At 45.1% G+C, this 27,978-nt stretch overlaps 1 protein-coding gene across 4 annotated transcripts; it reads right to left on the bottom strand.

Moving 5' to 3' along the window:
* Positions 1-37: 37 nt before the first annotated feature.
* Positions 38-27,978, bottom strand: DHRS3 (dehydrogenase/reductase 3). Of its 4 annotated transcripts, XM_018079455.1 has the most exons (8): positions 27,964-27,978; positions 25,670-26,033; positions 4,912-5,055; positions 4,139-4,258; positions 3,192-3,430; positions 2,080-2,205; positions 1,007-1,066; positions 816-906 (listed from the first exon to the last, which is right to left on the bottom strand). In XM_018079455.1, exons 2-7 carry the CDS (start codon positions 25,862-25,864, stop codon positions 1,018-1,020), a joined length of 873 nt encoding a protein of 290 aa, XP_017934944.1. In that variant the 5' UTR covers positions 25,865-26,033; positions 27,964-27,978; the 3' UTR covers positions 816-906; positions 1,007-1,017. The 4 variants fall into 4 exon arrangements, with proteins under 4 accessions (XP_017934945.1, XP_017934947.1, XP_017934946.1 ...); XM_018079456.2 differs by lacking the exons at positions 1,007-1,066; positions 27,964-27,978 and adding an exon at positions 26,413-26,668 and having other exon boundaries at positions 38-906; XM_018079458.1 differs by lacking the exons at positions 1,007-1,066; positions 27,964-27,978 and having other exon boundaries at positions 38-906; positions 25,670-26,125.

Below are 27,978 nucleotides of genomic sequence, written 5' to 3'. Positions count from 1 at the left end.
CCCATGTGCTGCTGCCTACATGTGTGGCAACCTGAGATTAATGCTAAAAATGTATTTATAGTCGATCACAAATGAACAAAAAAAATTCAGAACAAATTTCATATATGAGTTCAGTGACAGAATCTTCCACTATTTGAACTGCTCTGCTGCCTGAGCCTTCCTGTCCAGCCTCCACAGGTGAAGTACAACAGCTTTTTTTGGGCCCAGCTCAGTCCCTCCAGACAGAAGTCCTGGGTGGCCTTTAGGCAAAGAAAACACTGCTCCAAGGTTTGCTCCTTCCCCAGTGTATGCTGGGAACAGCTTCATCATGGAATGGAAAGTGAAGGAAGGGATGGAAGGCAAAGGAAGGGAGAGAAACTTCCATTAAATGTCCATAACTTTTAGTTCCTCAAAGCACTTTTTCAGTTCCCCTTTCAAAAAGCAGAAATGAAACCAAGTGGCACTTCCTCTGAAGAGAGGGGACAAAGTGTGTTTGGCATGGGAAGTGCTGCCTCTCCACTGGGACAGCCCACAGACACTCCAGAAACAAAAATTACATCTTAAAACTATGAGTAGATTTAACAATTGAACTCTAAAGAATTAAACACCATAGAAACATTTCACACGTTCTGTTTTTTTTCCTTTCCAAGGGTCCGCAGTCCAGTCCCTCAATCCTGTGCAAAGGTCACGTTACTATGGATATGACCTGCAAGAAATGCGCTGCCTCAGAGCAGCACAAGTCACATGAACAGGCTAAAAGCCAAGGCTGCTGATTCCCAGTCCTGTCAGGGGGTTCGTGCTCCTGTGGGGCTCTCTGAGGAACAGTCCCTGTGCCATCAGCTCTATGTTCTTCCTTTAAAAGTGTTCATGCAGGTGTAGCTCCCGGAAAACTTGTGGATTTCTTCAAGTGCTGCCTGGGGGAGAATGCTGGAAGAGAAGCAGGAAGAGAAGAAGCAGATGAGACAAACCCCTCAGCCTGCCCTAATGAGAGATGTGTAAATATGCATTTAGATATATAAATACACACATTCTCAAACATCAGCTGGTGAGAGCACACAGACCCAACAGTGTCCTGCTGTGAGGAGGCCTGAAAGGGAGAAAGTTCCATCCAGTTACTCCTTCTCTGCAGAAATATTTATCCAAAGAAGTCTTGTAAAGGCTGTAACTTGGAAGATACCATCATGTTTTTATTCCTCTCAAACACTGTTCTCTGAAATACACAAATTTAACCTGAGTTCTCTGGTTAACTTGCCATCTGGTTGTGCAAAACATGTGGCCTCCTTATCCTAAGGTATGGACAGAGATCTAATTTCCTGACAGCTACTGGAACGGAAAATGAATGATTAATTCTTACAGTAAAGGAGAACAGCCCTTTTTCTTGTTGGTAGAATTTCTGGGAGTTTTTATCCCAAGTTTTTCATTCAGAGCAAAGCATTTATTGTGACTTGTTTTTTCTTGTTTGAAATGCAATACTGGAATTATTTTCCACAGAAATCCCACGGCCTTGTTTCAGTTCCTGACTGAAGCAGCTTTTCCAAAGGCTTTAGTGCAAACTGTCATGGAAACACAGTGCTAAATGTCCTTTCTCTTTGGTTGTTTCAGGATATGAAGTTATGACTTTTTTTTCCTTAGGGATCTTAAAATTCCCGTCCTAATCATACACAAAAATATTGGTTTAATAGTTTCATTGCTGTAGCACAAGCAATGCTCTCTCCATCCAGCTGTGATGTACAGACCTAATGGCACAGAAATCCTGTACAATATGAAGCCCAGAGTCCAACGAGTCACTTACTAAATCAAAACTCACCACATGTGTATGTTAAGAAACTTCCTAGACACAAATCCAGCTCAGACCTCAGAAATCCAAATTTGGGGAGTGAAACTTGTTTCATAAAGGGATTATACCCAAGGAAAGCATCTCCAAAGGGAATCTCAGAAAGTGTCTCCCTTTTACTTCTGTTGCTCTGTCTGTCAAGGGAAGGGGATGATCCATCTGATCTGGGATGGCACTTACAGTCAGCCTGAGGTTTGCCTCCTGGACAGACAAAAGAAAACCTTCCCTGCCTGGGCAGGCTGTTGCTGGGCAAAGGAAATACTCACCTTTTTAGGATGACAAGAACATGCATTGTCCATGGAAGGAGCAGGAAGGCTTGGTTTGTCTGAACAGCTTCTACCGTCCTCCTCGCCACTGTCTCGGGCTTGAGGGGAGGAAAAAGACTGGGGAACCTGAATAAATAAAGTAAAAATTAAAATAATTACATGTTAATCAAGCTCCTCCTTTAAGATATCACTGTCCAAGTCCTGTTACTCCAAACTATCTCTTGTTACTGGCCTTCAAACATATCCCAAGCAGGCTGGAAAAGGCAGAACGTTCCAGTTCCAGCCAAAAAGCCTGAAAACAGAAAGCTCAGTTCCAACCAGTACTGCTGGGTTACCTAAACAGTTAAGAATGTACATGTTGGTGCCTTCAGGGAGAGTGGCAGAATGTATTCAGAGCCTTGATTCCGGGCTTTTCTTAATTTGAATGCAAACCAATACCAAATGCTGTCTTTTCAGTGCTGGTGTTTTTCCTTTTGTTGCTCTTTGCTTAATTCAAATTCTTGACAGGTGAAAGACAAATATTTTCCTCCATTGCTTTTAATACCAAACATAAGGTTTTTCCCAGCTCCAGCAATAGCTTGACAATGCATATTTTCTTGACTAAGAGAGCACAAACTATACTGATAGGTTATTTTGTCCATTGTAAAAGATTAATTTGGTCAGCCATTAGTTGTTCTCTTGAACAGAGGGAAAAAGGAGGCACTGATGGCCTCACTTCAGTAAAGTGGCTGTCATTCCTTTCAGTGGGAAAGAATTATTTCAAGGAATAAAGAAGGAACTTGTACTGTTAATTCTCAAGTAATTTGTAGACTGCTCCTCTTGCATGACCTCAATTGCAGATTCCCTCCCCTCCCTCTCTGGGGGCTGCACAGGGAAAAACAGCTTTATTTCTCCCTGTAGAATCCAATGTCTCCCTCAGAACAGGCTGGAGGATTATTCCAGCACACTGAGGGAACCAGTCTGATGAGTCCCAGGTGGCCTAGAGTGACCCTCTGTTCCCAGGCAGCCAAATGAGACATCGAATTCTCTTAACTAAATGAAGCATTAATTAGGAGTGTATTCTGATGATTCATTTAAAATGAGATGCTTTATTCGAGTTCCCCTGGACTGACCTGATTCTCATGCCCTGGAACATCTCTGTGCTGGTGTGGAAGGGCAGCACTGTTGTGGCATTCACTCCAGGACAGTCCAGCAGCCCCAGGGTCAGGCTCTCCATAAAGGCAAAGGAGGAGGCTTTGGAGGTGCAATAGTCAATGGCACCAGGGATGGCTGACAAGGCCAGGACAGAGTTCAGGCAGACAATGTGTCCATTCTGCAGCTCCAGCATCCTTGGCAGGAATGCCTTGGTGGTCTGGAGAACAACAGAGTTAAAAGAAAGAAAAAAAAAAAAAAAGAAAAAAAGGTCTGTTCAGCAGAGATACAACAAAACAATAGTTACTGAAGAAGATAAGATGACACGGAGACAGAGCCAAAGTGTTCTGTTCATTATGCTGGGAAAGGAGTGGGACAGGACCTTGTTGCTTTGTCATTTTCTGAGAGACTCCAAGCAGGCAGTTTGTGTGGAAACACAACAGAATCCTTCCTAGCATGTAAATAAGCAGCACCCACAGATAAGGGCCAGGAAGGAGTGCTTACGAACTTGTACAGGATAAAGTCTTCAGCAAAGTGATGAAATCACAAGAAGCTCTTTTTTTCATTTCTATTGCCCAACTCAAAATAGAATGAGCTCCCTGAGCAATGTAATCCCATGCTCCTCTGATGTTCCCTATACAGCACCATACAGAAAACCATCCTGTGAGCTCAGGCTTTCTCAAAAGACATCAAATGTTATACTGAAAATGACAGAATGGGAATAAAGAGCATCACATACTGAGTTACTACTGGAAAAATCATATTTATTTTAGACCCTGTTCCTCTGGCCTTTGCCCCTCACATTGTTTTTTCCCTCTTGTTTTTGTGACAGACTGATTTTAGGAAGACCTAAGAGCAGCCATTTCTGGCTGTAATCTCTCACTCTCTTCCCAGTTGTGAGTGCAGGGGATACAAGAGCTGATCTTACCCAGAACTGTCCCAGGGTGTTGATGTGCTGGGATTTGAGCAGTGCATCATCATCGCTGTCCATCAGGCTCTTCCCATGGACCACAGCAGCATTGTTCACCAGGATGGTGATGTCACCCACCTGCAGGAGCAGCAAATTACTTGTGACAAGGAACATCTCACAAATCAGGCATCAGAGTGACCATTAGAGCTGAACAGCCATTGTGGCCTGAATACATTGTTGTTTTCATAGCTTTTGACATTCTTGCCTTGTAAGCCTTTGGATCACTTCAAACTTAGTACAACAATCTGGATGGTCACCCTTCTTTCTTTCCCAATATTTTTTTCCCCTCATCAAATATAGACTAGTAGAATCACAGAATCATTAAGGTTGGAAAAGACCTTTAGGATCAAGTCCAACAAGCAACCCAGCACCACCACCCTGTTCACCATTAAACCATGTCCTCAAGTGCCATATCCCCATGTTTCTGAACACTCCCAGGGATGGTGCCTCCAACCACTTCCCTGGGCGGCCCCTACCAGGGCTTTACAAGCTTAATCCTTCCATGTAGGAGATTTCCCTCATATCCAACCTATATGGGATGCAACTTGAGGCCATTTCTTCTCATCCTGTCACTGTTCCCTGGGAGCAGAGCCCTCCCTGGATCCCCCCTCCTGTCAGGGAGTTGCAGAGAGTGAGAAGGTGCAACTTGAGACCATTTTTTTCCAGGCTGAGCCCCCCCAGCTCCCCCAGCTGCTCCTTTCCCCTCCTGCCCACAGGGTTTCCCCACTGACCTTCTCCCTGACGGCCTTGGCCTGCCGATAGACCTCCTCCCTGTTCCCCACGTCACAGATGAAGTAGTGGCACTCTGTGCCCATCAGCCTGATCTCCTCCGTGGTCTCCTTCAGGCACTTCTCAGTCCGACCCCACAGGATGATCTGCAGCAAGAAACTTTGACTGTCAGAGCCGAACTGCTCCTGCTTGGAATCCGAAATAATCAAAACCTGCTTCTGACTTCGACAGTTCGATGAACACCTTTGATGTGTTTTCGCTGGAGTTTTGCTTCATTTAAGACCAGCAATTAATGATTTTCTGTTCCATGGGGAAGGGACAGGAGTGTCTCAGTGGTTCCTGCATCCCACTGCTGATCCTCTTTTTACAGGTTCTTCACAAGCTACATGAGCTAACACAAACCCCCAGATCTTTAGCCTAAAATGACCAATATATGAAACGCTTGGCAAATTTTCTGTGTCATGTAATTTATAATCTGTCCCTGCTTTTGCTATACATACATACAAAAATGTAAATTTAGTCCAAAATCACAGACCTTCCTGTATATCTGGTGTGTTCTCTATTTGTTCTATGTTTGGTGCAGTAAAACATATTTTTTCAGCCTATTATATGTAATAACTTGCAGTGCTGATTTCAGGTTGGTGTCCCAGGTGCAATGAAGTGTTCATCCTAATATAGACTTTTAAAGGGAGAATTCTCAAGCATGAATTTATTTTGCTCATATATGCAAGGTTTCACCTGCCACTCACTTTTAACACAGCAAAAATGATACCCTGCTTCTGGTACAAAGGAAATTCTGAATATTCATGGAACAAACATTCAAATCATGGAGCAGGGATTTGATGTATAATGAGACATAACCAGCCCACCCCATCTGCATTTCTACACCATCAGGGAGGTCAGAAATAGAAATAACTTGAAAAGTCATTAAAAACCATGGGGTTTTATCCAGTCTCATTTTTCCTAGTGAGACATCAGTCTCAAGTATGAGATTGTGCTTTCACCACTGTCTTTCAAACATTAACCTGCAGTAAACAGATTCAACCACAATACTTTTTTTCTATTTCTTTTAAGGCTACTGGAAGGTATAATTTCATCTCTCTGTTATTTAAGACTCCTATATATGAATAAATCTATCATTTTTGCTCTTCAACTAAGTCTTCTGAGCATTCATCACATTATGAATGGTGTCACTGTCATTCTGCAAAAATTAAATTAGTGAATTGAATATGTTCATCAGCTGATTGCTCTGTGGCTCCAACAGCAAGATGCAAAAGAGAAAAAAGAAAAGGTTGTTACATTGCAAATGCAAAATTATTGCTATTTCCAAGCATATGCGATCCAGTTGATTCTCACACTGCTGTGTATTGAATATGAACCTGATATCTTGTTTTTTAATGGTTAAAAATAAGCCCACTTAAACTTTAAAGATTAAATAATCTTTTGAGCTTTCCGAAAGTTGAAAGAACAGGAAGCAAAAAGTCTAAATTACATCACTACTCATAACTCAACCCCTGCAATTAACTTAATAACAGCAAGATAAACAGAAAAAAATTAGTTATTATGTGTGCAGTATTCCTTCCCCACAACAAACCCCTTGCAGAGCTTAACATGCTTAATTTTAAGGACTAGTTAAGCTTATCTCATAACTGGTACTAAAACTAATCTCTGGCAGGGTCAAAGAGCTCTTCCTGTGCCTAAGCAAGGCTAAAATGCAGAGGTACTCAAGTCCTCAGCCATTTCCTAAACGAGTCACAGTTACAATTAATCCCATTTCTAAGCCATTGGCACATCTGTGAACACAAACACACCCCGACTGACGGATTTATATCCCACAAACTCTCCAACTGGCTGGTTAACCAGCAACTTCAGAGCGTGCATAAATATGCCAGAGCCATTTCGTGGGAAATCTTATCTCAGGGGAAGTAATTTTCAAGGCAAAAGCTGTGATCAGACTCTCGAAGCGGAGGAGAGCACATGGCTGAAACTGCAGCTCGGCCTCGAAAGCCTCAGTGTATCACCCTTGGCCATCAGGGCTTGGCATCTACACAAACCTCGTAAAACTCATGGCTATTTACTCACTTCTGGACTCAGGGCTAGACTGAGGGATATTTTTTATGCACACTCTGCAGACTTGCAGAAGGGAAATCAAGAACATGTGAGAAATTTCACAAGCTTTCAGGAAATCTTTACAAAATACTGTTCGACCATCAGCACGGGGGCACTTGCTGCCTCTTTCACAATCCACAGCTCTGTGGAAAGGGGAGAAAAAACCACTGCAGAGGTCAACTGTAAACATCAAGTTTGATGCCCACAGGGTTTGTATCAGGGTGACCTTCAGCCTCTTTGCAGGGCTGGATCAGTCAATGCAGAGACTAAAAAATTAAGTGATTTACTGAAGAGTGATGGAAGGGAAAAAGAAAAGGGGAAGAGAAATAAGGTGTCAGATGAGGGGAGTAAGGCAAGAAACTGCCCTCACATCCCCAGCACTCCAGGGCTTCACACTGCTATTGCAAAATGAAAAGTAGATCCCTCACTCTTCTCTTTAATCTGTTTCAAACATCCTCAGAGCCTCCTACTCCCAAGAGCTGCCACTGATGCATTGGATGTCAGGAAATGTACATGGAAGAATAGTTAAGCAAAGGATGACCTGTCAAAAAACATCTGTCTGTGATGCAACTCTTGGATATAATATTTTTTTATGCCCCAACAGTTTCTTTGGGACCCTTAATATCCTACAGGCAAAGTCTTGCAAGGTGACCCCGTTAAAATCTGGGCCATCTGGGGAAGGCAGAATTTGCTGGTTATCCTGCTGACAACATTAATTTCAGCACTGATTTTCTTGCATGGGAAGTTTTCGTGTCCCTGATACCGTTCACACTTAGGTGAAGGCTCCAGCCTGCACAAGAGAAAAGCAGTAAATAAAAGACCATTCTTCCGTGAGAGGTGAAAGTTCCCCGATGACCCAGTGGGAAGTGAGGGCTCCTGCTGTCGTTCCTGCTACTTTTTACAGATGGATAAAACCCAGAACTCAGTACAACGTGCTTTTGGTCCAAATTCAGGCTTGACTGCTCCTACGAGATCAAATGAGACTCAATTTCTCCCTTCCATCTGGCCAGATGGAATTGGCACAGGCTTCCCTCCTGCCTCCCAGGACACCACATCTTACAATGAGACCAGACTGGAGTTGCTGCATTTGCCTCACAGTTGAGGCTTCTGTTGCTCCTGAACATCTTTGCAGAGAGCTTTGGCTTAGTCTTTCTGTGCTCTCCTTCTCTTGTTTGCAGCAGTTTCACTGATGTTTTCTAGGTCCTTACTCTCCTATTGCCTCCTGATTTTCTACAGACCCATCAGTCCTCTGCTCTCCTGCATTCACCTTCTGCAATTTGTGCAATCAGGGATAATTATCCACGTTCTCAATGCTCCTGAACAAATCCTTCTGCTCCCTGTGGACTCAAGGAGCGACTGTGGGCCCAGGCCTGTGTTCTGCTGCTGCCCTGTGAGCTCTTGGCTCTTCACTGCCCTTTGGATGCAAGCAGGAATTTTAATCTTTGCTCAATCAACGTCAAGAAAGGCATCATTTCCCCTCACCCTGCCCTAGCTGGGATTCAAGGGCTCTGCATCCACGAGGAGTCCAGGTCTGCAGTTTAGGAAATGGTCCATTTTACTGGGAAGCTCAGTTTTCAAAATGAGACGTGGGCCTCCGAGTCTGCTCTGTGTCCCCTTCCCTTTTTAAGTTTAATTCTAAATTGGCAATAAGTGTGTCCCAACTGGGGGCTGAGTCCTGGACAGAATGACTCCAACAGACACAGAAGTTCCTGTCTGGACAGAGGAAAACTCAGAGGAATGAAGGAGAAGAGAGACGTGGTTTTCCTGACTCCCCGGCGTGTCAGGATGCTGCACAGCCACCCATTCACGGGAACTTAATGGTGGATAGAGGGAATATTTAATTTATGTTTTGGATAAACTCTTGGACAGACACTTTTCCGTCCTGGAAAGAATCCAGCCCCTGTTTCTTCTCCCCTTCATCTCTCGTCATCCTCCCCTGGCTGCCCCTCCCGGCCGCACAGACACGCTCTCCTTTCAGAGAGTTACTGACCAGAAAATTGGCAGGGCAGGAGCCCGGGGGGAGGATAATCCCGCGGCGAGGCTTCCAGCCCGCGCTTACCTCCGGCTGACCCCGGGCTGGCACGGCCAGGGAAGGCAGGTGGAATGGGAAAGCAATCCCTGCCGCCCCAGGCTGCTGCAGGCAGCAGGGCAGGATTCCTGCCACTGGACACAGGGAAGAAGAGATTTATGATGACAGAGGAACTCAACACGCCCTCCTCTTAATGAACTTTAAAGTAGGCGAGGGCTGTGACATCACGCTCGGCGCAGATTTTTTCCCAGGATTTATTCATGAGCGGATTTCTGCAAAACAAACCTTATCTCCAGATCTGAGTCGCAGAGCTCCTTATCTGACCTTGGGAAAATCGTTTCAGCTGGAGGGGCAGGCGCAGCATCCTCCGCTCCCAGAGGACTCGTTTAACTCCGGGCTTAATCTGCTAATGAGACGTGCCCCGAGGTCGGAGGGGAGTCCCGGGGAAGGGTTTTGCCGCTGACGGGCTAAGGCAAGGCTTTCTAGCAGAGACCTGCGTTCCAAAAGCCCCAGTCCCGACTGCAGGGCCAGATCCCGACTTTCACCATAACACCAGTGAGTAAGAGTTATGCTTCTGACCACCGCAAAATCAGATAAAGCCACTAATTTATATAAACTGGTCTACATTGAAGCTGCTGTCAACCACAAAATACACACGCCATCAGTGCCTCCAGAGGCTGAAGTGCATTATTGTGCAGGACACGAGATTAGAGCTAATTTTACATTCTTTACAAGGCCAGTTAACTTGTTTGGTCCGATTTTATTGCTAGCACAGTTCAAGAGCAGCAGCAAAGGAATGTTGCCCTTTTATATTGTCAGTCATTTTGGCACTGTATCTTCAGCAAACCTGCTGTGCTACAATTCATCCCTCCAGTGAGCTGGACCAGTGCTGGAAAGGTGTCCCACCACCACAGCATTTCTGAGACTGAACATGTGCCATTCCTTAACACTCCCCTTGGGTTGTTTGGGTTGTGTTTGTCACCCTTGGGCTTTCCCAACACAAGGTGTGCTGCGATTAGCAGATATAACTTCCACTCCAGTAGTTTCTCCATTTTACGATTCATGAAGCAATTCTCTGATTCAATCTGAAGACACTGAAAGATTAAAGTGTTGCAGAGAGACACGAATGCCCTTCCTGCCTGATCTCATTATTGCTGCCTCCACAAATCAACCACAACTCCCAGCCCCAGATCAGCAGAGATAGGAAGTAGTTGGTAGGTCAACACATTTCATTCCCCCTTTCAACCTCCTTCCTAGTCCAGTGGAACAAAAGTTGCTCTGTCTGAGCTGGTATCTGTAATTGCACAGACCTTTGTTCAAACACAGAAAGCCTTTCTGCGCCCAACACTCGGAGTTCTGCATACTTTTAGGAAGTACAAAGTGTAGATAATCCACTGAAGTATGCCGGCCTTATCCCCTATATTTACAAAGCCTGGCAGTACTAACTCCCAGTCGGTCCTCCGAAGAAATGCATTCCAGTGGATCCCATAATCCTGGCAGAGTTTTGCATATCGTGAGAACGGGGGGCTAAATCCTCCAGCCTCAAAAGCTCCGTGTCTTTTGCCTGTCAATGGCAGAAGGGTTTTCTCCCCCACCCCTTCCCCTCTCTTGCCCCCAGGCGAAGGCAGACAAGTTCTTTCAGGAGCTCTCCATGGGAGAGGCATCTGAAGGCAGATTAGTGGGAGAGGGGAAGGTGTGGCCCTGCAGTGTGAAAAGCCAATCTTTGCTTTAGAAAGGAGAAAAAGGACTTTTCGATGCCTGAAGTAGGTCAAAATACTTAACCCAGGCCCTTGGTGACACTTCTATAAAGGTAAGCAAACAAAGCAGGCCAGTGGGGAATTTTTCTCAGTTCCCACAGTGAATACCAAAGTTGCAAGGGACAGGTATGAGAAAGTTACAGGTAAACATGGGGAATCAAGAGAGTAAGCCCATTTATCTGGTTTGTTGTTTTGGGGGTTTTTTTTTCTAGATTACTATTTAGAACTTGTAAAGACATTAGACTCTAAGAATTGAATTTAAATTTAATCCTGCCACCATGGTAAACACAAACCACTGATTTTATGTTGAGTAACATGCAGTAATGACATTAAAAGTTAGGGCTGAAGAGACTTCAGGAGGAGACTAAAAGAGCAAATTCCAATCCTTTCAGTCTAGAGTCAGAACTTTTAGTACTTTATATATTGACTTAGCACTCAATGGGATTAACATTATTCATCTAAACAACAGTCAATTCCCCGTCACCCCTTTTTGACTCTGAGGGAAACAAAACAGCACCTAAAGAAATCACAGAGAAGTGTGTCAACACCTCAACAGAGGCCTTCCCCTGGAAAGAAAATGTGGACCTTTGTGTCTGCAAACAGGCATTTAAGACCAGCTCCCCCCAAAGAAGTGAACAAATGCCCACTGTTCTCACAGTCAGGACTATTTAAGGACAGGTGGCCCCATGCTGACTTTTTTCCAGTGGTTTTTCCAATTGCTTTCGTCTGCAACACTGAACTGCGACTCCAGACTGCCTTGGGAGCAACACTTCCCAGCTCGGCTCAGTTGAGGAAGGGGAAGGGTGAGGGTTGTTTGCGAGGAGGGGTCACGCAGGAGTCAGCCTTTACAATCCTATTAACGCTGGGACAGGGTCAAACCGAGTGCACGTTCCAACAAAAGCACCAAGTGGCCACAAGCTGTCACCCTGCAAAGGTTCCTGGAAGCATTTGTGGGGGGAAGAAACGACAGACTTTTTAATGGTGAATGTCTGCCCACACCATGTGTGAGAACCGGCCCTGCTCCAGGGATCCAAAGCACACAAAGAAATCTCCAGCAGTAAAATTCCCTGGCTGCAGGGCAGGAAGAAGTGGAGTATCTGGGGGTGGGGAGAGGGGTAATGTTAAGAAAAGTTGTGTATTTGAGGTAAGGCTTTGGAGATCTCCACCAATAGAAATATAATGCTCCACCCTGCAAAAATAACCAGCGTGCTGCTGCCGCCTCCGTTCCCTTGGCATGGCATCCCTGTAATCCACAGCCCTAGAAAAACGTCCACAGAGATCTCAGGAAATTGTGGGGAGGGTAAATATGCAGGTGCAGAAAGGCCTTTTGTGCTGCGAGCACAGCAGACAGGATGAAGGGATAGAAAGTCAGTAAATAACATTTCAAAGGGGAAAAAGAAGTTCCTGCCGTGGCCTGACAGGACATTTCAACAATGCTGAAGGTTGGCTGTGTGCGTGTTTTCCTTCCAAAATGCTGCATTATTATTTTTACTTATGGCATGTCACTCTCCAGGTAAAGAGTTCTTAACGTGTGGCAGGTTAAATGTTCATGTAACAAACATTTATATGACATAAAAGTTCTGTTCACACTGAATGGTAACAAGTGTTTGTTTCTGGAAAGCTATAAAAAAAAATAAATTCACAACTTTAGATTTACAGGGTAATTTTAGGAGCAAGGGACGTGTGGAATTAAAAAGTGGCTCCAACACAGTATTATTTCCATCACCTGACTGGGTGAAAGTAACTCCTAAAACTGCCTCTTCAACCAACAATTAACTGAACAGTCTGCTACTTCTTAACCAACAAAGTGGAAAAATCAGACTTAGTATAAACGTATGGAAAAGAAGAATTAGGAAGTTACAAACTGGGTGCCAATCGAAGTGGATCCTTCTCTGGAATTTGCCTTTCCATTTCTGAGATGAATTCTGTAGCAGTGCAGCCCAACCTTGAAATGCTGGGTGGTTTTAACTTCCAGTAGAGAAGGCTGGCCACTGCATCCCCCTGAGACAGCACTGGGAGTCCTAGGCCTGCACAGTTATAAAAGCATAAATGTGCTGAATTACCAGTCTAAAGAATTGTCAGCTGTAATTCTGAAAACCTCCAGTTTTGCTCTGAGCCAAATCACGATGAGTAATTCACCAGCACTTCACTTATTTGGGGGGGATATATACAATTCCTCTATAAAAATAATAAATACAAATTGATCAGTTAGATAAAATTATAAATTACATGAATAGTAGGTAGATAATAATAGATATAATAAACAGATAAATAGATAAAATGAGAAAAATAAGGTGGACAAAATGGCACCTTTACTGAATAAGGAAAGCCACAGGGAGTGTTTACAAGCCACAGGGAGCCACAGGCAGGCAGACAACCCCAGCTCCAGCAGGAACATCACAGAAAAAAGGAAGACCAGGGGAAGGGTTTAAATTTGTTAACCTGGAGAAGGTTTGCAACAAAACAGCCATGGAAACCTAAGGGTGAATAATGTTCCCAATGCTGTCATTATGAAGTGCCCTCCAGAAAGGCCTAAAATATGCTCCAGATCATCCATGTGCATAATAAGATGCAGCTCTTGACTGAAAAAATAATTTCTCCCGGGAGGCTACTGGAGAAGTATTGGAGTTAAAATAGCCTGCATTAAATTTGTGGATAAACTGAACACCAGCAACAGCTCCAGACAAGCTCCCCTCCACGCCTTTCTTTGCCTCTAGAAAACCAGAATTGCTACCATTTTCAAACCATATAAAAGCTGTCAAAAGGTGCCTTTCTTGCGAGTATTTTGTTCAGAGAAATAAAGGACACTGCTTGGAAGAAAGCCTTAATATTGAAATGCCTAACTGCTTGCCTATCTTTTCATGTGCTTTTCAAAATGTTATTTTTTAATGGTGGCTGTTGCTATGCAACAGGGCAGAATTTCTAAAATCTATTCATCTGTTGTACAAATGGCAGTTTTCAGGACATATTTAACTCTCTCAGCCTCTTAAGTCAAAGGAGGAGGATGGGAATCAGAGGACTGTAAACTCCCAGAGCACACCCCCCCCCAGGGGTACTGCAAGGCTAAAAAGGGTCTTTCACTGATTATACCAGTTTTTTCAGTACATTGTTAAGATGAAGTAGCAGCCCTGCTTATAAAAATGTGAAAAACAGCACAGCTCTACTTAAATAAAACGATATCTAAATGTAGGCACAGAAGTTATGTTCATTACTTTTATCCAGAAGTGATCAAAGCAATTCTAAGCAGATTCTGCTACAAAGGTCTTTATTTAAATTAGAGGGGCTGGTCGGGCAGTCACAAATCCAGCTTTAGCATATTCCTAAATTGCAGTTCCCTGGAAGTTACCATCCCTTGGATGTGATTGCCTGTCTCAAGAATGCTTTTCAGGCCACTGCAATGCAAAATGAAGTCAATTCACTTCAACATGAACATAAAATCAATTAAAAGCCATCACAGAACATGCGACAAACTTGACTTTCTAGCAAAATAAACTATATAAAGTAAACCTGGTCAGTAAGTGAGGTTTAGCTGAGGGGCAGAAATAGAATATTGAGGCACAATAATTCCCAGTGTGTTCAGAGTCAGTCACAAGCTCTTTGCCTGAAGGGTTCCCTCCCCACCAGCAGCCTGCAAATTACTTCTAGGAAGTGTGTGAAATTTAGCCCTAAAAAACAGGCCTATTTTTGGTTGACTCACATTCACAGTGGAACAATCTTTGCTTCCACTGAAATATAAGTATACAAAGGGACAAACCCAACTGAGTAAGTGGCCTGACTGACAGCAATCCCCCCCGTGCAGCAGTGGGAGATCTGGGATGGATTGTCAGTGTTGAAATGGCACTTAAAAGCCTGGCTCCTGAAACAAATAACCCCACTTGGCCTAACTCTGTGACTCAAACGCAAACCAAAAGTGTTTTAACTGTCTTTACTATTTCCAGTGGCTAAAAAAGCCATTCTGACTTCATCCCAAATATACTGACTTCCTCTGAGATGGATCTATTTTCAGTCTGTAACCAGCATTCTGATTATTTAGTTGCACCATCAACAACAACACAAAACACTGTTCTTGTAATTTATTTTCAGTGGCTAAGAATTTTCCATCCTCTCTTTTCCATTTTCAGCCAGTCAGGAAAGAGAAACTAAAACTCCTTTCTGGATGTAAGATGCTTTGGTGCATTTCTGCTTTTGCACAGATGCTGGACTCGGATGGGTCTGTGACAGTGGTCAAAGCCACCAGCAAAGCTCTGGGAGAGCTGTAAACCAGTGTAAGGGTGTGAGGAGGTGCTGGCTGACCCTCTGCTGAACCCTGGGCTCTGAAGGAGATCCAAGGTGCCAGATCACTTACCCACACACGTGTGTGCACACACCCCCCCTCTCCTTTCAGCAGGAAAGGTGTCACAGAACGATCTGCCACAGTTGCACATCATTATCCGGGGAAATAAACCCTGAAAACCCCCCTTTGATGGGGAAAGGCTTTGCTTTTACAGGGCAAACCTCCTGCTTCCATAAGCACTGAAATATAAACAGAGCACGGACAATGGTCTCCAAGGGGCCTGGATTAAAGTCCAATAACAAGGCACAGAAAGCACCATCAGCACATCCCAAACCCAAACAACTCTGTGCAGTGAGGCAGGACTCCTGTGTTTCCCAAGAGCCTTGGGAATGTTCTGACATCATTCCTGACAGCTCACTGTGGCCAGAGCCAGCCCTGCTCTGTTACCACTCTGGAAAAGAAGCACTTGTACCAGCTGGATGTCTTTAAGATTCCTCTTGGAAGCGTGACCTCGGCCCCTGGAGGTTGAGTTTGTCCTCACTGGGAAGGTTTTTTAGGAGGTGGGGCACGGGGAATTTAGGGTTGCAGTCAACATCAAACCAAGGTGCTGAAAGTGAACGTCAGGATTTCCCATTCCCTCTCCAAGCCTCGCCCAGGGAATGTGCTGATCCCAGACAAGGTGTCTGTGTCAACAGAAAGGAGATTGAAATGGCAGATGGAAGACAAACCCTAATTTAATCTTCACACAGAAAATACCTGATTGTCCACTGTTATTGCTGCTCCATTCTGTTTAAGGGCACAGAAAGCTGAGCTGCTCAGTGTTTCTAGAACACCTTTCACTCCCACTAATTTAAGCCTGGTATATTTGAGGTTTTTCTTGAGGTCCAGTGAAAAGATTACCTAACAATTTCTGCTTTCAGGTAAAGTGGAGCAAGTTTGTCAGGTCCTCAGACATGAAGGAAATCTTGAAAATGTAGCTTGGGTGTCAAGGGGCAAACAGAACAAAGAACCCACTTATAAATACTTAAAAGATCACAATTGTTTGAGTGGTGACTCCTGATTTCTTAGTGTAGGCCTGGCTATACAGGAGACATTTGCTGCTCTTTGAAGCTTTTAAGAAACACTGAAATAAGATTTTCTTCAGTGTCTGAAGCTTCACTTTCTGACACAGGACAGCACTCAAAGAAACTTCGAGAGCAGTTCCAGTCCAGAGCTTACTGGGAAAGAGGACCTACCTAAAAGACAAGCAGTACCTGTGGATACACCTGGTGCACTTTGATACCTGTGCTGCCCAAGAGATGGGAGGATGAATGAGAAATCAAGCCTGAACTCCATTTGCACCTATTTTAAGTGGCTGTTTCATTGAGATAAGGGACAAAATATATTAGCCAGGTCACATCAAGTGTCACCCCACCTCTCTAACCTGTGGCTAAAACTGTCATACTACAGGATTATCACAGCCCAGAGTCCTTCCAGCTATCATTTTTATACCACCTCAAAATATGTATAATTTTATGTGTTTAAATGAACTGGAGGCACAAATGCCACTGATTACACCCTGAGAGCTGGGTTTACCTCACAGGGACATACCTAAGGCATGACTGATTGAGCAGAGCTGCACTTCTGCTTTCAAACACCATTTTATTGCCATAAGTGGAGCACTGACACATTTGCTCAGGCAGTGTAAGACAACAGGAATCCCTATGTTAACCAAAACAAATAAGCTCTGCAGCACTGCTTTCAATAACTTGTAATTAAGAAGGTGGCAACATAAGGGTGGCTGTCCACACAATCTCGTTGTAATTATGCATAGTTTATGGCTAAACTAATAGGATGAACAATTTCAATTAATTACAAACTCTGCCAAGGTACCCGTCTATTCCCAAGTCTATTAATTAGAATCAATTTAATCCCCACTGGGATAAAGGTCAAACAACATGGATTTGACCCTTTTCTCCTGGCGTCAGTGTTATCAGCCCGTGGATCTGGCAGTGCCTGGGTCTGACTCCTTCCACCCCTCAGCATGTTGACATGATGCTTTGAAGAGCAGAGCCTGGGCCCAGCTGAAAAGATCTCTCTAATAATTTCTGCTCTATATTCCTGATAAGCACAGGTTTAAAAATGCCAGAGCTGGTTCTCTCTCAGTGGTCAGCTCTGAGCCTGCTGTTCTCTGTCCTGAAGAGTTTTCCTGCAGAACACCTTAAAGCAGCAATGATGTTAGATTTGTGTCTTCAATTTGGGCCAGGAATCAAAGTGAAAAATGAACATTAAACACTAACTAACATTTGTTAATGGATTTTAAAACAAACTCTCAAAAGCAATAATCATTAGCTGACATTTCCAAACTATCCAGAAGGATAATTTCTAGATCCTTGTCCAGTTTTATTGGAAGGAAATTATGAGAACTGTTATCTTTTTTCCTCTCCCCATAGTTTCTGTAGAATTAATTAACTGGCTACTTCTGTAGAATTCATCACCATCATCTATTCATCCTAGTTCTTTTGGAAAAATTGCCACACTACTTCCATCCCTCTCAGGTTACTGTCAGGCTGAGTTCCTGATCTTGGCTCTGGCAGTATGATGTAAAATCAGTTAGTTCTTGATGTGCCAACTTTGTGTATGTTCTCTATGAATGTTGCAGATCTCTTTGAGGAAAGTAAACCAGAGTCTAGTTTTTAAGTTCTCCCTTCGTGTTTTTACAGTATCATCTTACCAAGAGAGGTTAAAAAGCAGGGTTAGAAAAAAAACACAAAACCTTTGATTCCTTTAAAATGTTTTGGTCAGAATTCTTAGAACTGTTTGCAGAGCTTATGGTCACTCTTAAAGCAAATTGCTGTTCCAGGCTAATTAGACATTAGGTCAACAGCATGTTGGATTCATTTTAAAATGAATAAAATGTAAAAACTACCTACAGTGCTTCAGATGGAAACAGTTCTACAAATCTGAGACAATTTTTTCCTCCCCTGTGCCAGAGCCATGACATCAATGCAACAGAAATCCACAGCAGCACTTTTACGAGTCACTGCAGGTGATGAAACCACGCAAATAAAACAGGGATGAATCACTTCAGATAATAACGTGAAACATCAGAGACCCAAAGCTTCCTGTCAGCCCTCACGTTCAGAAAAGCAGCCTTTTTCCTTTCTTTGGTACAGATAAGACTGAGAATCACAGAATCAGAGAACAGGTGAGGCTCTGGACCCCTGGATGTCCCCTGGTCCAACCCCCCTGCTCAAGGTCGAACACCCCATCTCCTGCTTGGACCAGGTCAGCTCTCATTTTGAATTCCACTGCCTCCTCCTCCAGCTTTCCAGAGCTGTAAATAATCCAGTCTCTATTCACTTCCAAGGCCACTGAGCCTCTGTAGTCACTTCCAAGGCCACCAGCCCCACGTTACCCATCATCTTTCATTTAACATCAGATCTTCCATTGCAGCCTTTACCTCCCAGCATTAATTTTTAAAGTAACCTATCTGTTTTCTACCACACCATCTGCATCTCTGTAAAAGTTCCCCAAAGCTCTTTACTGTTGCTTTTCAAACCACATCTTAAAACTTCCACTGCTGGAATGCCTTCCCAAAAACCTTTCAAATGGCTCAAGGAGTGGTGCTGCAGTCCCTGCTTTACAGGCACCATCAGTACCAAGTTCTGTGCTGGTGCTCAGTGTGGCCTTTTGCTTTTTATCTCCACTGTCACATTTATTTATTTTATCCCTGCCAGCCCTGAGGCTGCCTCATCTTTTGCTGTTGTCCTTACAGAGCACATTTAGCATCTTCAAGCTAAACAGTTTCTGGTGCGTGAGTGGGTTTCTGAGACACTGCAACAACATTAATATATAACCTCATCTTTAAAACTTCAAGATTTTTTACAGCATTGGCACAGTCCTTGTGTTTTGTGGGAAGCCTCATTTAACTGCCTTGATGCCAGACCTTCAGCATTTTTTGAAGTGCTGGCTTTTGCTGTGCCAACACAGCACGGTCTCACTGGGACAATATTTTCTCATGACATCACTGGATCTCGATGGGAGATGACAAGCCTGTAACTCTGCAAGCTCCACTTCTTGTTAACATTATTTATTCTCCTTACAACATCCCCAGTAACAAAAGACAGGTATATGTTCCAGATTATAAACTAAACCAGCCCCAGCCCCAGTGCTGCTCCACAGACACCAAAGATCTGAGAGCTGATAAATCCTGGCTGTGTTTGCCAGCCAGAGACACTTACTCAGCATGTTATTCCAACTGCTGGCCTTGGCACCAGCACACAGCACAGGCTTGGTGCCATCTCAGCCTGGGACTCCAAACAAGGGTTCTTCTGCCCATCCTTAAATTCAATCAACAAGGAAGGGAGCTGCCAAGAGGAAGCCATTAAATAAAGCTGCCGTCAGGATATAATCTTTGGAGAAATAAAGCCTTTCTGGAGACTAGAAACCCACCCAATCAAAGCTGTGCTCTCAGAGCTTACCAAAAGTTTCAAATTAATATATTATTCCGCATGACATGGAAAAACATTCCCTCCCCAATTCTTCTCACGTACTTCTGGTTGCTGATAAGTTGTGACATGCTCTAATAGTTCCCCGTAAGATTAAGTGCTTAAATTTAAGTAAGATTAAAGTAACCATCATTTAACATATGCCTGAAACTGCTCTGTTCCTATGGTGGTTTCTTTCCAACCACACACACACACAACAGGAGAGATTAATCACCTGGTATTTACACTGTGGGTAAATATTCTCATTATACTAAAATATATGCACCATAAAAAATGTGAACTTTCCTTTTAGATTACATTATCTTCTTCACTTTCAGACGTGTCAGATTGCCTTTTCCAAATGGTTAGTTATGTGCATTTCTAAATGACTGCAGAGAAATCCATTAGACACATAAGGCTGTATGTCATTCTGGGACCTCCACAGGGCAGGAAGAACATTCAGGATGGGGACAGATGCTCACTTGACAACAGTTGTCTTAGCACTGAAATCTAAAAATATATATATATACAAATTTTACACTGAGCCTTTTAAAAATAATTATCCACCAGGCCACTTCAGGGTACTTTGTGCAGCACACTGGCAGCATCAGAACTGTGTCCATTTCTTTTACAAACCTAATTTTATGATTTCATTATGTTAGGTCACAATGCCCGCTAAAAACAAGCACGTGGTGATTAATCAGATTCTGGGGGAGATCAGGTCCTTTCAGCTCTGAAGTCATGTAATTTTTAATCAGCTCTTTTCTTTCTATCAGGACTAATCCCCTCTGGGGTGGCCAGAGCAGGTCTGGTCGTGTTCTGAGCTCAGAAGGAATGAACGTGTCAGAAATCAGTTCCTACTTGCAGAACACCAACGTCTTCCCGAGGACCAGCCCGGCCACGGTGCATTTGAAGCCTGACAGGAGCAGAAGGGCTTGCTGAGGTTCCTGCAGGTATCTCCTGCTTTCTCATCCCTTCCCCACTCCTCCAGCACCTGGTCAGAAATGACACACCTTTGTACATGCCCAAAGACACGTTTCAGGTTTGGAAAACCGTAGCCCATGCGGGTGGGCTCCGTGGCACGTTCACATTCCTGTGTGCCAGGAGTTTCACGTCAGGTTTTTCTGCTCTCCAGTACAGATTAGTAAGAGTCCTCTACAGGTGCAGTCAGAGGTGAATATTTGAGAATGGCCAATATTTTAGAAGACATTTTAGAATAAGGATTTTTAGTGAATCCATGTGAAATACTCACAGGTTTTGTGCTACACCTCAAAAAAGGTCCCAGCTCTGAAACTGCAGCAGTCTTGGTATTTTGCCCTCACTTCAGGAGACCAGTATTAATTTAGTTTCCAGCTCTAGTCACAATGCAGTTAATCTTTTATCATATAGCAGGGGTATGTGTTAGAAAGAAGTTTTTAGAAGGTATATATTAATCCCTACAAACCAGGACAATCATATACAGGCCATTCACTTAAGAACTGGACCTGACGATCCTTGTGGGTCCCTTCCAACTCAGCTTATTCTGTGAAATCTGTGAAATAATTTGTCAACGTCATTCATAACGACCAAAGTGAAAAATTCATAGACCTACAGATGCAGTTTGTGTGGGAGGAGCGTGTCATTGTAAAACTCATCTCAAAACTTGCCAGATTTTCCATTACTGGGAATACAAGGCTAAATTCTAAGACCTGATACCATTTTTTATGTAACCTCTGTGCAATACTCTCAGCTTAAACACAATTAATAGCCTTAAATCTCACACAGCTAAACCCCTCCAATTATACAAGGCTCTCAGGCACCAGCAATTCCTCTGAGGTTTTCAGTTCTGTTGGAGTTAGTGGAGCACTGAGGGAAACTCCAGGTTTCAGGAGCAGTGTGGGCTTGGACAGCTTTCATCCCTTCCTTGGTGCTCCTTCCTCCACTGACATCTTACCACCCCAATTGTCACTGAGCTGAAAGAGGACAGCATACCCAAATGACAAGGGATCTTCCACAATGCAGACATGAAGGTCTGACTTTGACAAATGTTGTGAAAATAACGACGGAAAGAACAGTTGAGATTTCAGGGTTGTTGGTTATTTTTGTAGCCTAAACAAATTCGTGAGGAATATAAGGAAAATAAAACCAAGACAACAACAACAATCTCTGATCAGTTTTCAAAGCAGAAGCTTTCAAGTAGTGCCTAACAAAAGAGCAAGGCGTACAAATGACATACAAAAAACACATCAATCAAAACTTCAGCACTGGAGACCATCAAAACCAGGGCTGACAACTCCCTGGCAAAGGCACTATAATGAAAATGCTGTATGAAAAGCAAATGGCTGTGAGGAAACCAGAAGCAGTTTCCCACTGTACCCACCAGTGAATGAACCCATTCAGCCCCCACACCCCCTGACTGCTCACATCTGCAGAGGGCTGCTCTCCAACACAAGAAATACTGTTCAAAGGGGCCAGTCTTCCCAAAATTAACTGGATTATACAGCACAGTCTTTGCAAAACACCATTAGGCTTTGGAAGTGGATTTTTATTTCATAGGCATTAAATCATAAACTCATAAAAATCTCTCCTTCTCCTGTTTCATTAACAGACATTCTGTGCCATTTTGGCTCACAGAGTATCGACAGCTACGAGCCTCGACAGAGCTACCAGTGTGTGAGACTGAGGCAGAGGGGATGCTCTGCTCCCAAAGACTTTTAAGGTACAGTCAAAATTCTCAAGAGTTAAAGCCAACAATGGTGAGGATTATGAAGTTTGCAAGAAACCAAGAAGGAACTGAAAGCCAAAAAAGTTCATTTCTCCAGCAATTCAGCCACAGCAAAGTAGCTCCTCAGCCGGCACTTATGAATCTGGACACATCTCTGGGAAGTTGAATTACAACACTTGAGCATTTCCGGAGAAAAGACAGGGCTGTTCATCCCTCATAATAACACTAACATGTCCTGCATCATCTGTAACCACTCCAGCTCTGCATGCAGCTCATTTACACGCTCTTGGCTTTTTCCAGAAGTGCTCCAGGAAGCATTTCGATACACAAGGCCTCCCATGACCAAGTAGTCCTTGACAGCTACTTGAAATTACAAATGGAGTACAGATCCTCTGACCTCTCAGGGTACACCTGAGCAGGGATGATCTAATGATTAAAGTCTCTCATTGCCTAAAATTCTGAAATTGCAAATACAGCTGGTACAGCTTTTTGCCCTTCTTGGCCATTTCAGCAGAGAGGCCAATGAACAACCACTGGAAAGGAAACATCACCTGAGAAGGAAATGTCTCCTAGACATTTATCTGTCCAAGTCACATCTGAGGTACGATGGCAGAGCAATGGACATAAAAAAATGGGAGTAGAGAATGGGAATCTGGATGGATTTAAATGATCATGCCCAAGAGAATTCCATTCTCTTAACTGAGAATTTCAGTCTCTGTGCTCGTGGGTCAAGCAGAAGCCACTGTATTTCCATTTGCATAAACCCTTTTGGGATTTATTTCTTGCCATCTTCATAGCTCTAAATGCAAGATCAAATTTTACAGTAACAGAGTTGCAGATGTGACCATTCGTCACCTCACATGAAAACAGCTCAGACACATCGCACTTGTGAGTAACAAAACCAGCCTCTGCCACGGTGTCAGATGAAATCCCATCCAGTCTAGTTACCAGAGGAAGTTTCATATGCTCACAGTCCCAACTAACCTATCTTTGTGGAGATTCTAATCTCAAAAATATGGTTATATATCGCCGCCTACCTCCAAAACCCCGCCACTATGTCTGTGTGCGCAGGCGCCGGGGGACCCGCTCAGGACACGCTGCACACCCACTGCTGGGACCTGAACCTGCCTGTTCCTGCTGCCATCCACCTCCCTGAGACGCTGGGCCAGGCCCTGGGATTTCATGCCTTTGGTGGATGTCTTTTTCTGAACTTGGAATATTGTAGCTACGCCGTCCGGTAATCGGAGTCTGTTATAAATTGTTAATTGTGATCAATAATTCAACCTTTACAAGTAATTGTTAAACAGCTAAAGGGGTAATAAGACAAGAGAAAAACAAAATAGTCAATTTTCACAAGCCATAGCAAAAGATGACTTGGTAGCCACTTCAAGTCTTTTTGACTGTCTGAGGCAAAGTGTAAAGTCAAAGAGCGGTGCTAAGCAGAGGTTCTGCTCAGTCCATGGAGGCTGCATCAAACCCACAAAGTCAGGGTTGGGCACAGAAGGCAGGAAAGAAATGAAATCTCAGAGCAATGGGAGTGGAAACTACCACATGGAGGTAAAATTGCCATTAAAAGTCTTAAGGAGAATAAGTTGAGTTTGGTGTTTCTACCAAAGGCTGACAGGCAGTGCCACTGCCGGGGGGATCAGAACTTGCTGAGTGCCATACTTGGCTCACTGCATGGCACTGACGTAACTGAAAGGAGAATCTAATTCAAATTGAGTCAATACAAAAACTTAAAACACCCTGATGACAGACATGAAAATATCTCAAAAGGCAAACCCCCCCAAAGTTCTAAGCAGCAAACAGAGCATTTCACAACATTATGTGAGACAAGTACAAAGGTTCCCAACCATTACTCTCATTTATTCTTTCCTTCTAAGATGTGTAAAGATTTTAGAGATAAGACATAAAATGAACTCTAGTCTGTGCCTGTTTACAGTGATTTCATCCCAGCTCTCTCTCTCAAACAGCCCCATCTCTTCTTGGCCCCTGTCCCCTGGTTCCTCAGGGCCAACAGCCATTGTTCAGCTCCCAGCTCGACTGCAGCAAAGCAGCTCTTGAAAGAGCTGTAGAAATGGTGGCACTTTAATGCCAGAGCTCAGCATAGCAACCAGCCGCCCTAAATAAATAAATAATGAAGCGTGGTATTCCAACAGATAATATAAATACACTTTCAGCAAATTGCTTGGGTCCAAAGGTCAGTCAACTTGTTTGCTCTGACTCCCAGAATGTGTAAATCTCAACATGATGTTTAAACACAAACACAGACAAACATCAAAGTTCAATGCTGACATATTTTACACCTCGGAGTTGAATGCCAGAATAGCTCTGTACCACACAGGGAAAACTGTAATGCATGTGTAAGGAAGTGACAAAACATTATCCCAAACTAAATGCAAATTTTTTTCTTTAAATATCCTCTCATTCTGTATTTTTCCTCTTCTCTATCCTCTATTTACTCTCATTCATCCTCTCACACAGAGAAGTATTTGTGCAGCTGTCTAATTTCACCATTCCTCCCCTTTATTACCCATCAAGGGGGAGATGAAACTTTCCATCCCAAGCCTCATTTCAGGGATGTGTGTTGCTGTATCCCTGACTGAGTCACACACACGGACATACCTGTACTTGGGAAAACACCACATTTCAAGGTAAACCACCAGTTCCTGAGCTAGAGAATGGACACAGCAGCTACACTGACTCTGCTGGGCTGCTGTGCAGACACACCAGTCTCAGCCTCTCTCCCTCTCTCCTAAAGGAAACGTGCAAACAACCTCACAGCTCCCACTCGAGCTGTGCTTTCCTTCCTTGCTGGGTTCTCATTCATCTTCCCCTTGGGCAGCTGCCCAAACCCAAAATACAAGGGGGCTTCAGGAAGCACAAGAAATTAATTTCGTGCCTGGATACCCATCGGAGTGAAAGGGAACTGCTGTCCCCACTCTCCCAGAGCCATCTGCCCCCTCCCTCTGGGGTGACACGCGTGGGAGTGGCAGTGGCTGTGCCTCGGGAGGGCTCAGGGTGGGCTCAGCCTCTCTGTCCATGATCCCAGCACTGCCAGGAAACCAGCACCGGCTCCGGAGTCACCGGGCTCTCCTTTCCCTGCCCCGGGAAACCTGGGCTGGGGCAAAACCCTTTGTCAGCAGTGGGGAATTCACGAGGGGGCCCTTCCTCACCGTCACGTTTTCTTGGATGAGACGGGGAAAGGCGGGATGCAGGGAAGGAGGAGCGGGCAACTTCTGAAATGTAGCCAGTGCCATGGCTCAGCACGGCGGGGTTCTGCAGAGCGAGAGCCCCTTCTCCAGCAGCTTTTCCAGGCGATCCCATCCATCCCACCTGGAGGGGAGGGAAAGGGGGGGGACTCCCCGGCAGAGCAGCAGGTGGGCGCTCCCCCCTCCCCTCCACGGCGATGCTCTCACCTTCCTGGCTCCTCTCCTGGCGAACTCCCGGGCCAGGTGGCGACCGATGCCGCGGCCCCCGCCGGTGACCAGCACGTTCTCCTGGGACAGGTCCCGGAGCTTGGGCGGCAGCACCAGGCACACGGCAGCTTTCACCACCAGGTACACCATCTGCACCGGGAAGAGCAGCAGGGCGCCCAGCCACTTCCACATCATCCTCTTCTCCCAGGCAAAATTCTCTTCCAAACCTCCACAAAACCAAGTTGACACAGAAAGAAAAGCAGTACCCTTCGTGCACCCCCAGATGGGTGACAAGTCTTCAACCCCCCCTCTTCCAAAACTTGGGGGCAAGAGGTTCTTGGGCTGCAAAAATCCTTCTCTTCCCCTAAAAACAAAAACAAAACAAAAAAAAGGGGGTAGGAGTAAAGTAGTGCAGAAGACCAAGTCACTCCCCTGTTTCTTGGTCGGTGTCCTCTGGGATTGTCACATGCAGGTAAAACGGTTTCCTTGCTTTTTAACTGGAAAGCTTTTTTTTTTTTTTAATTAAAAGAGAAAAAAAAAAAAGTAAAATTAAAAGTAACCACACATCCCTCCGCTGCAAAGAGCCACATAAAAATCCAGTATCCAAATGGAAGGTTTTTATATTTGGAAAAATAAAATAAAGCAGCCTATGTCTCCAAATTTCAGCCTGCAGTGCCTTCCAGGCAGCTCATTTCTATTCTTAGACTCAGGAAATTGCTTAAATAAGACAGAATTGCCAGGACCTTCTTTTTAAGAAAGGCTCTATTCAGGGTGAGGTTGTTGTTTTTGTTTTTATATCTATAAATATCTATAGACGTTCTGTCCTGAGCCGGTTGCAAAGGTTGAGCTGGTCTCCGCCTCTCTCTGCCCCCTCTCCCGGTTTTTTCACTTGGAGCGTCTGATCACAGAGCAGGAATTACGCCGTGCACTAGTTCAGCTCTGGCTCTTACTCATTGCTCCCTATTGCTCTCTCTGCCGATCACGGCCGCGGCGCTGGGGAGGTTTTATACCCCATTAAGCCTGATTGACAGTTAAAGTGTCGGGGAGATTTCACTACTGTTCCTGGGAGTGGCCGCTGCTCTGCCCTCCCCCGCGCCGGCTGCGCCCAACGCGGCGGCGAGCGGGCTCCGGGGCCGGACCGGGCGCACGGGGGCGAGCTGCGGGCACGGGGGCGAGCTGCGGGGCACTGGGGGGCTCGGCCACGCTGGGCCAGCTGGGGCACGGGGCTCGGCCATGCTGGGCTCGTGCCATGCTGGGACGCGTTGGATGCCCCGCTGGGCTCGTGCCGCGCTGGGCGAGCTGCAGGCTCGCCGGGCCAGCTGGGCTCGTGCCACGCCGCGCTTATGCCACGCTGGGCCATCTGCAGGCCACGCCGGGCTTGTGTCACGTTGGGCTCGCTGCGTGCCATGCTGGGCTCGTGGCACGCTGGGCTTGCTACGTGCCGCGTTGGGCTTGTTACCTGCTGCACTGGGCTCATAGCACTGGCCTCGCTCCGTGCCACAGGGGCTCGTGCCATGCTGGGCTTGTGAATGCACTCAGGGCTCGTGCTGCTTTTGTCTTGCCTCATGCCATGCTGGGCTCGTGGCACACTGGGCTTGCTACATGCCACGTTGGGCTTGTTACCTGCTACACTGGGATCAAAGCACGCTGGCCTTGCTACGTGCCACATGGGCTCATGCCATGCCAGACTGGTGGCATGTCCTGTTGGGCTCCCTGCACACCATGCTGGGCTCGCTCTGTGCCATGCTGGGCTCATGCCATGCTGGGCTCGCTCCGTGCCATGCTGGGCTCATGCCATGCTAGGCTCATGCTGTGCTGGGCTCCCTGTGTGCCCTGTTGGGCTCCCTCCATGCTGCCTTGGGCTCTCTCTGTGCCGCTCTGGGCTTGTGCCACATTGGAACCAAAGTGCTCTGTCACCAAGCTGGGCAGCCCCTGCCTCCTCCCTCACCCAGAAAGAAGGTGCTGTGGTCTGACAAGGGAAAAGCAGGTCCAGGAACAGTCGGGGTTAAGGCTGAGTTCACAGGAACCATCTCTGCACCACGGAGCTCTGGCAGGGAGCTACTTGCCTAAGATAAGCTGGCATGGAGGGAAAGGCTACTTTCAGCCCTAGATTGGCAGCCTGAACCCAGCCTAGGCTGACAGTCACCATCTAAGTACCCCTGGACCAGTGTTTTTATGGCCAGTGTGACAGCTCATGGATTTTCCGTGCTGGAAGATGTTTGCATTGCTGAAAGCTGGTGATTTCGTAGTGGGCAGTGAAAAAGGCAGGCTCCAAATGACAGAGGGAGACTCACTTCTCACAATACAGG

Source organism: Manacus vitellinus, unplaced genomic scaffold (genome assembly GCF_001715985.3).
Source record: "Manacus vitellinus isolate BGI_N305 unplaced genomic scaffold, ASM171598v3 scaffold_46_pilon, whole genome shotgun sequence".
Classification (NCBI taxonomy): domain Eukaryota; kingdom Metazoa; phylum Chordata; class Aves; order Passeriformes; family Pipridae; genus Manacus; species Manacus vitellinus.
Note: the sequence above shows the minus strand (reverse complement) of the source record. Positions and strands in the feature narration are given on the sequence as shown.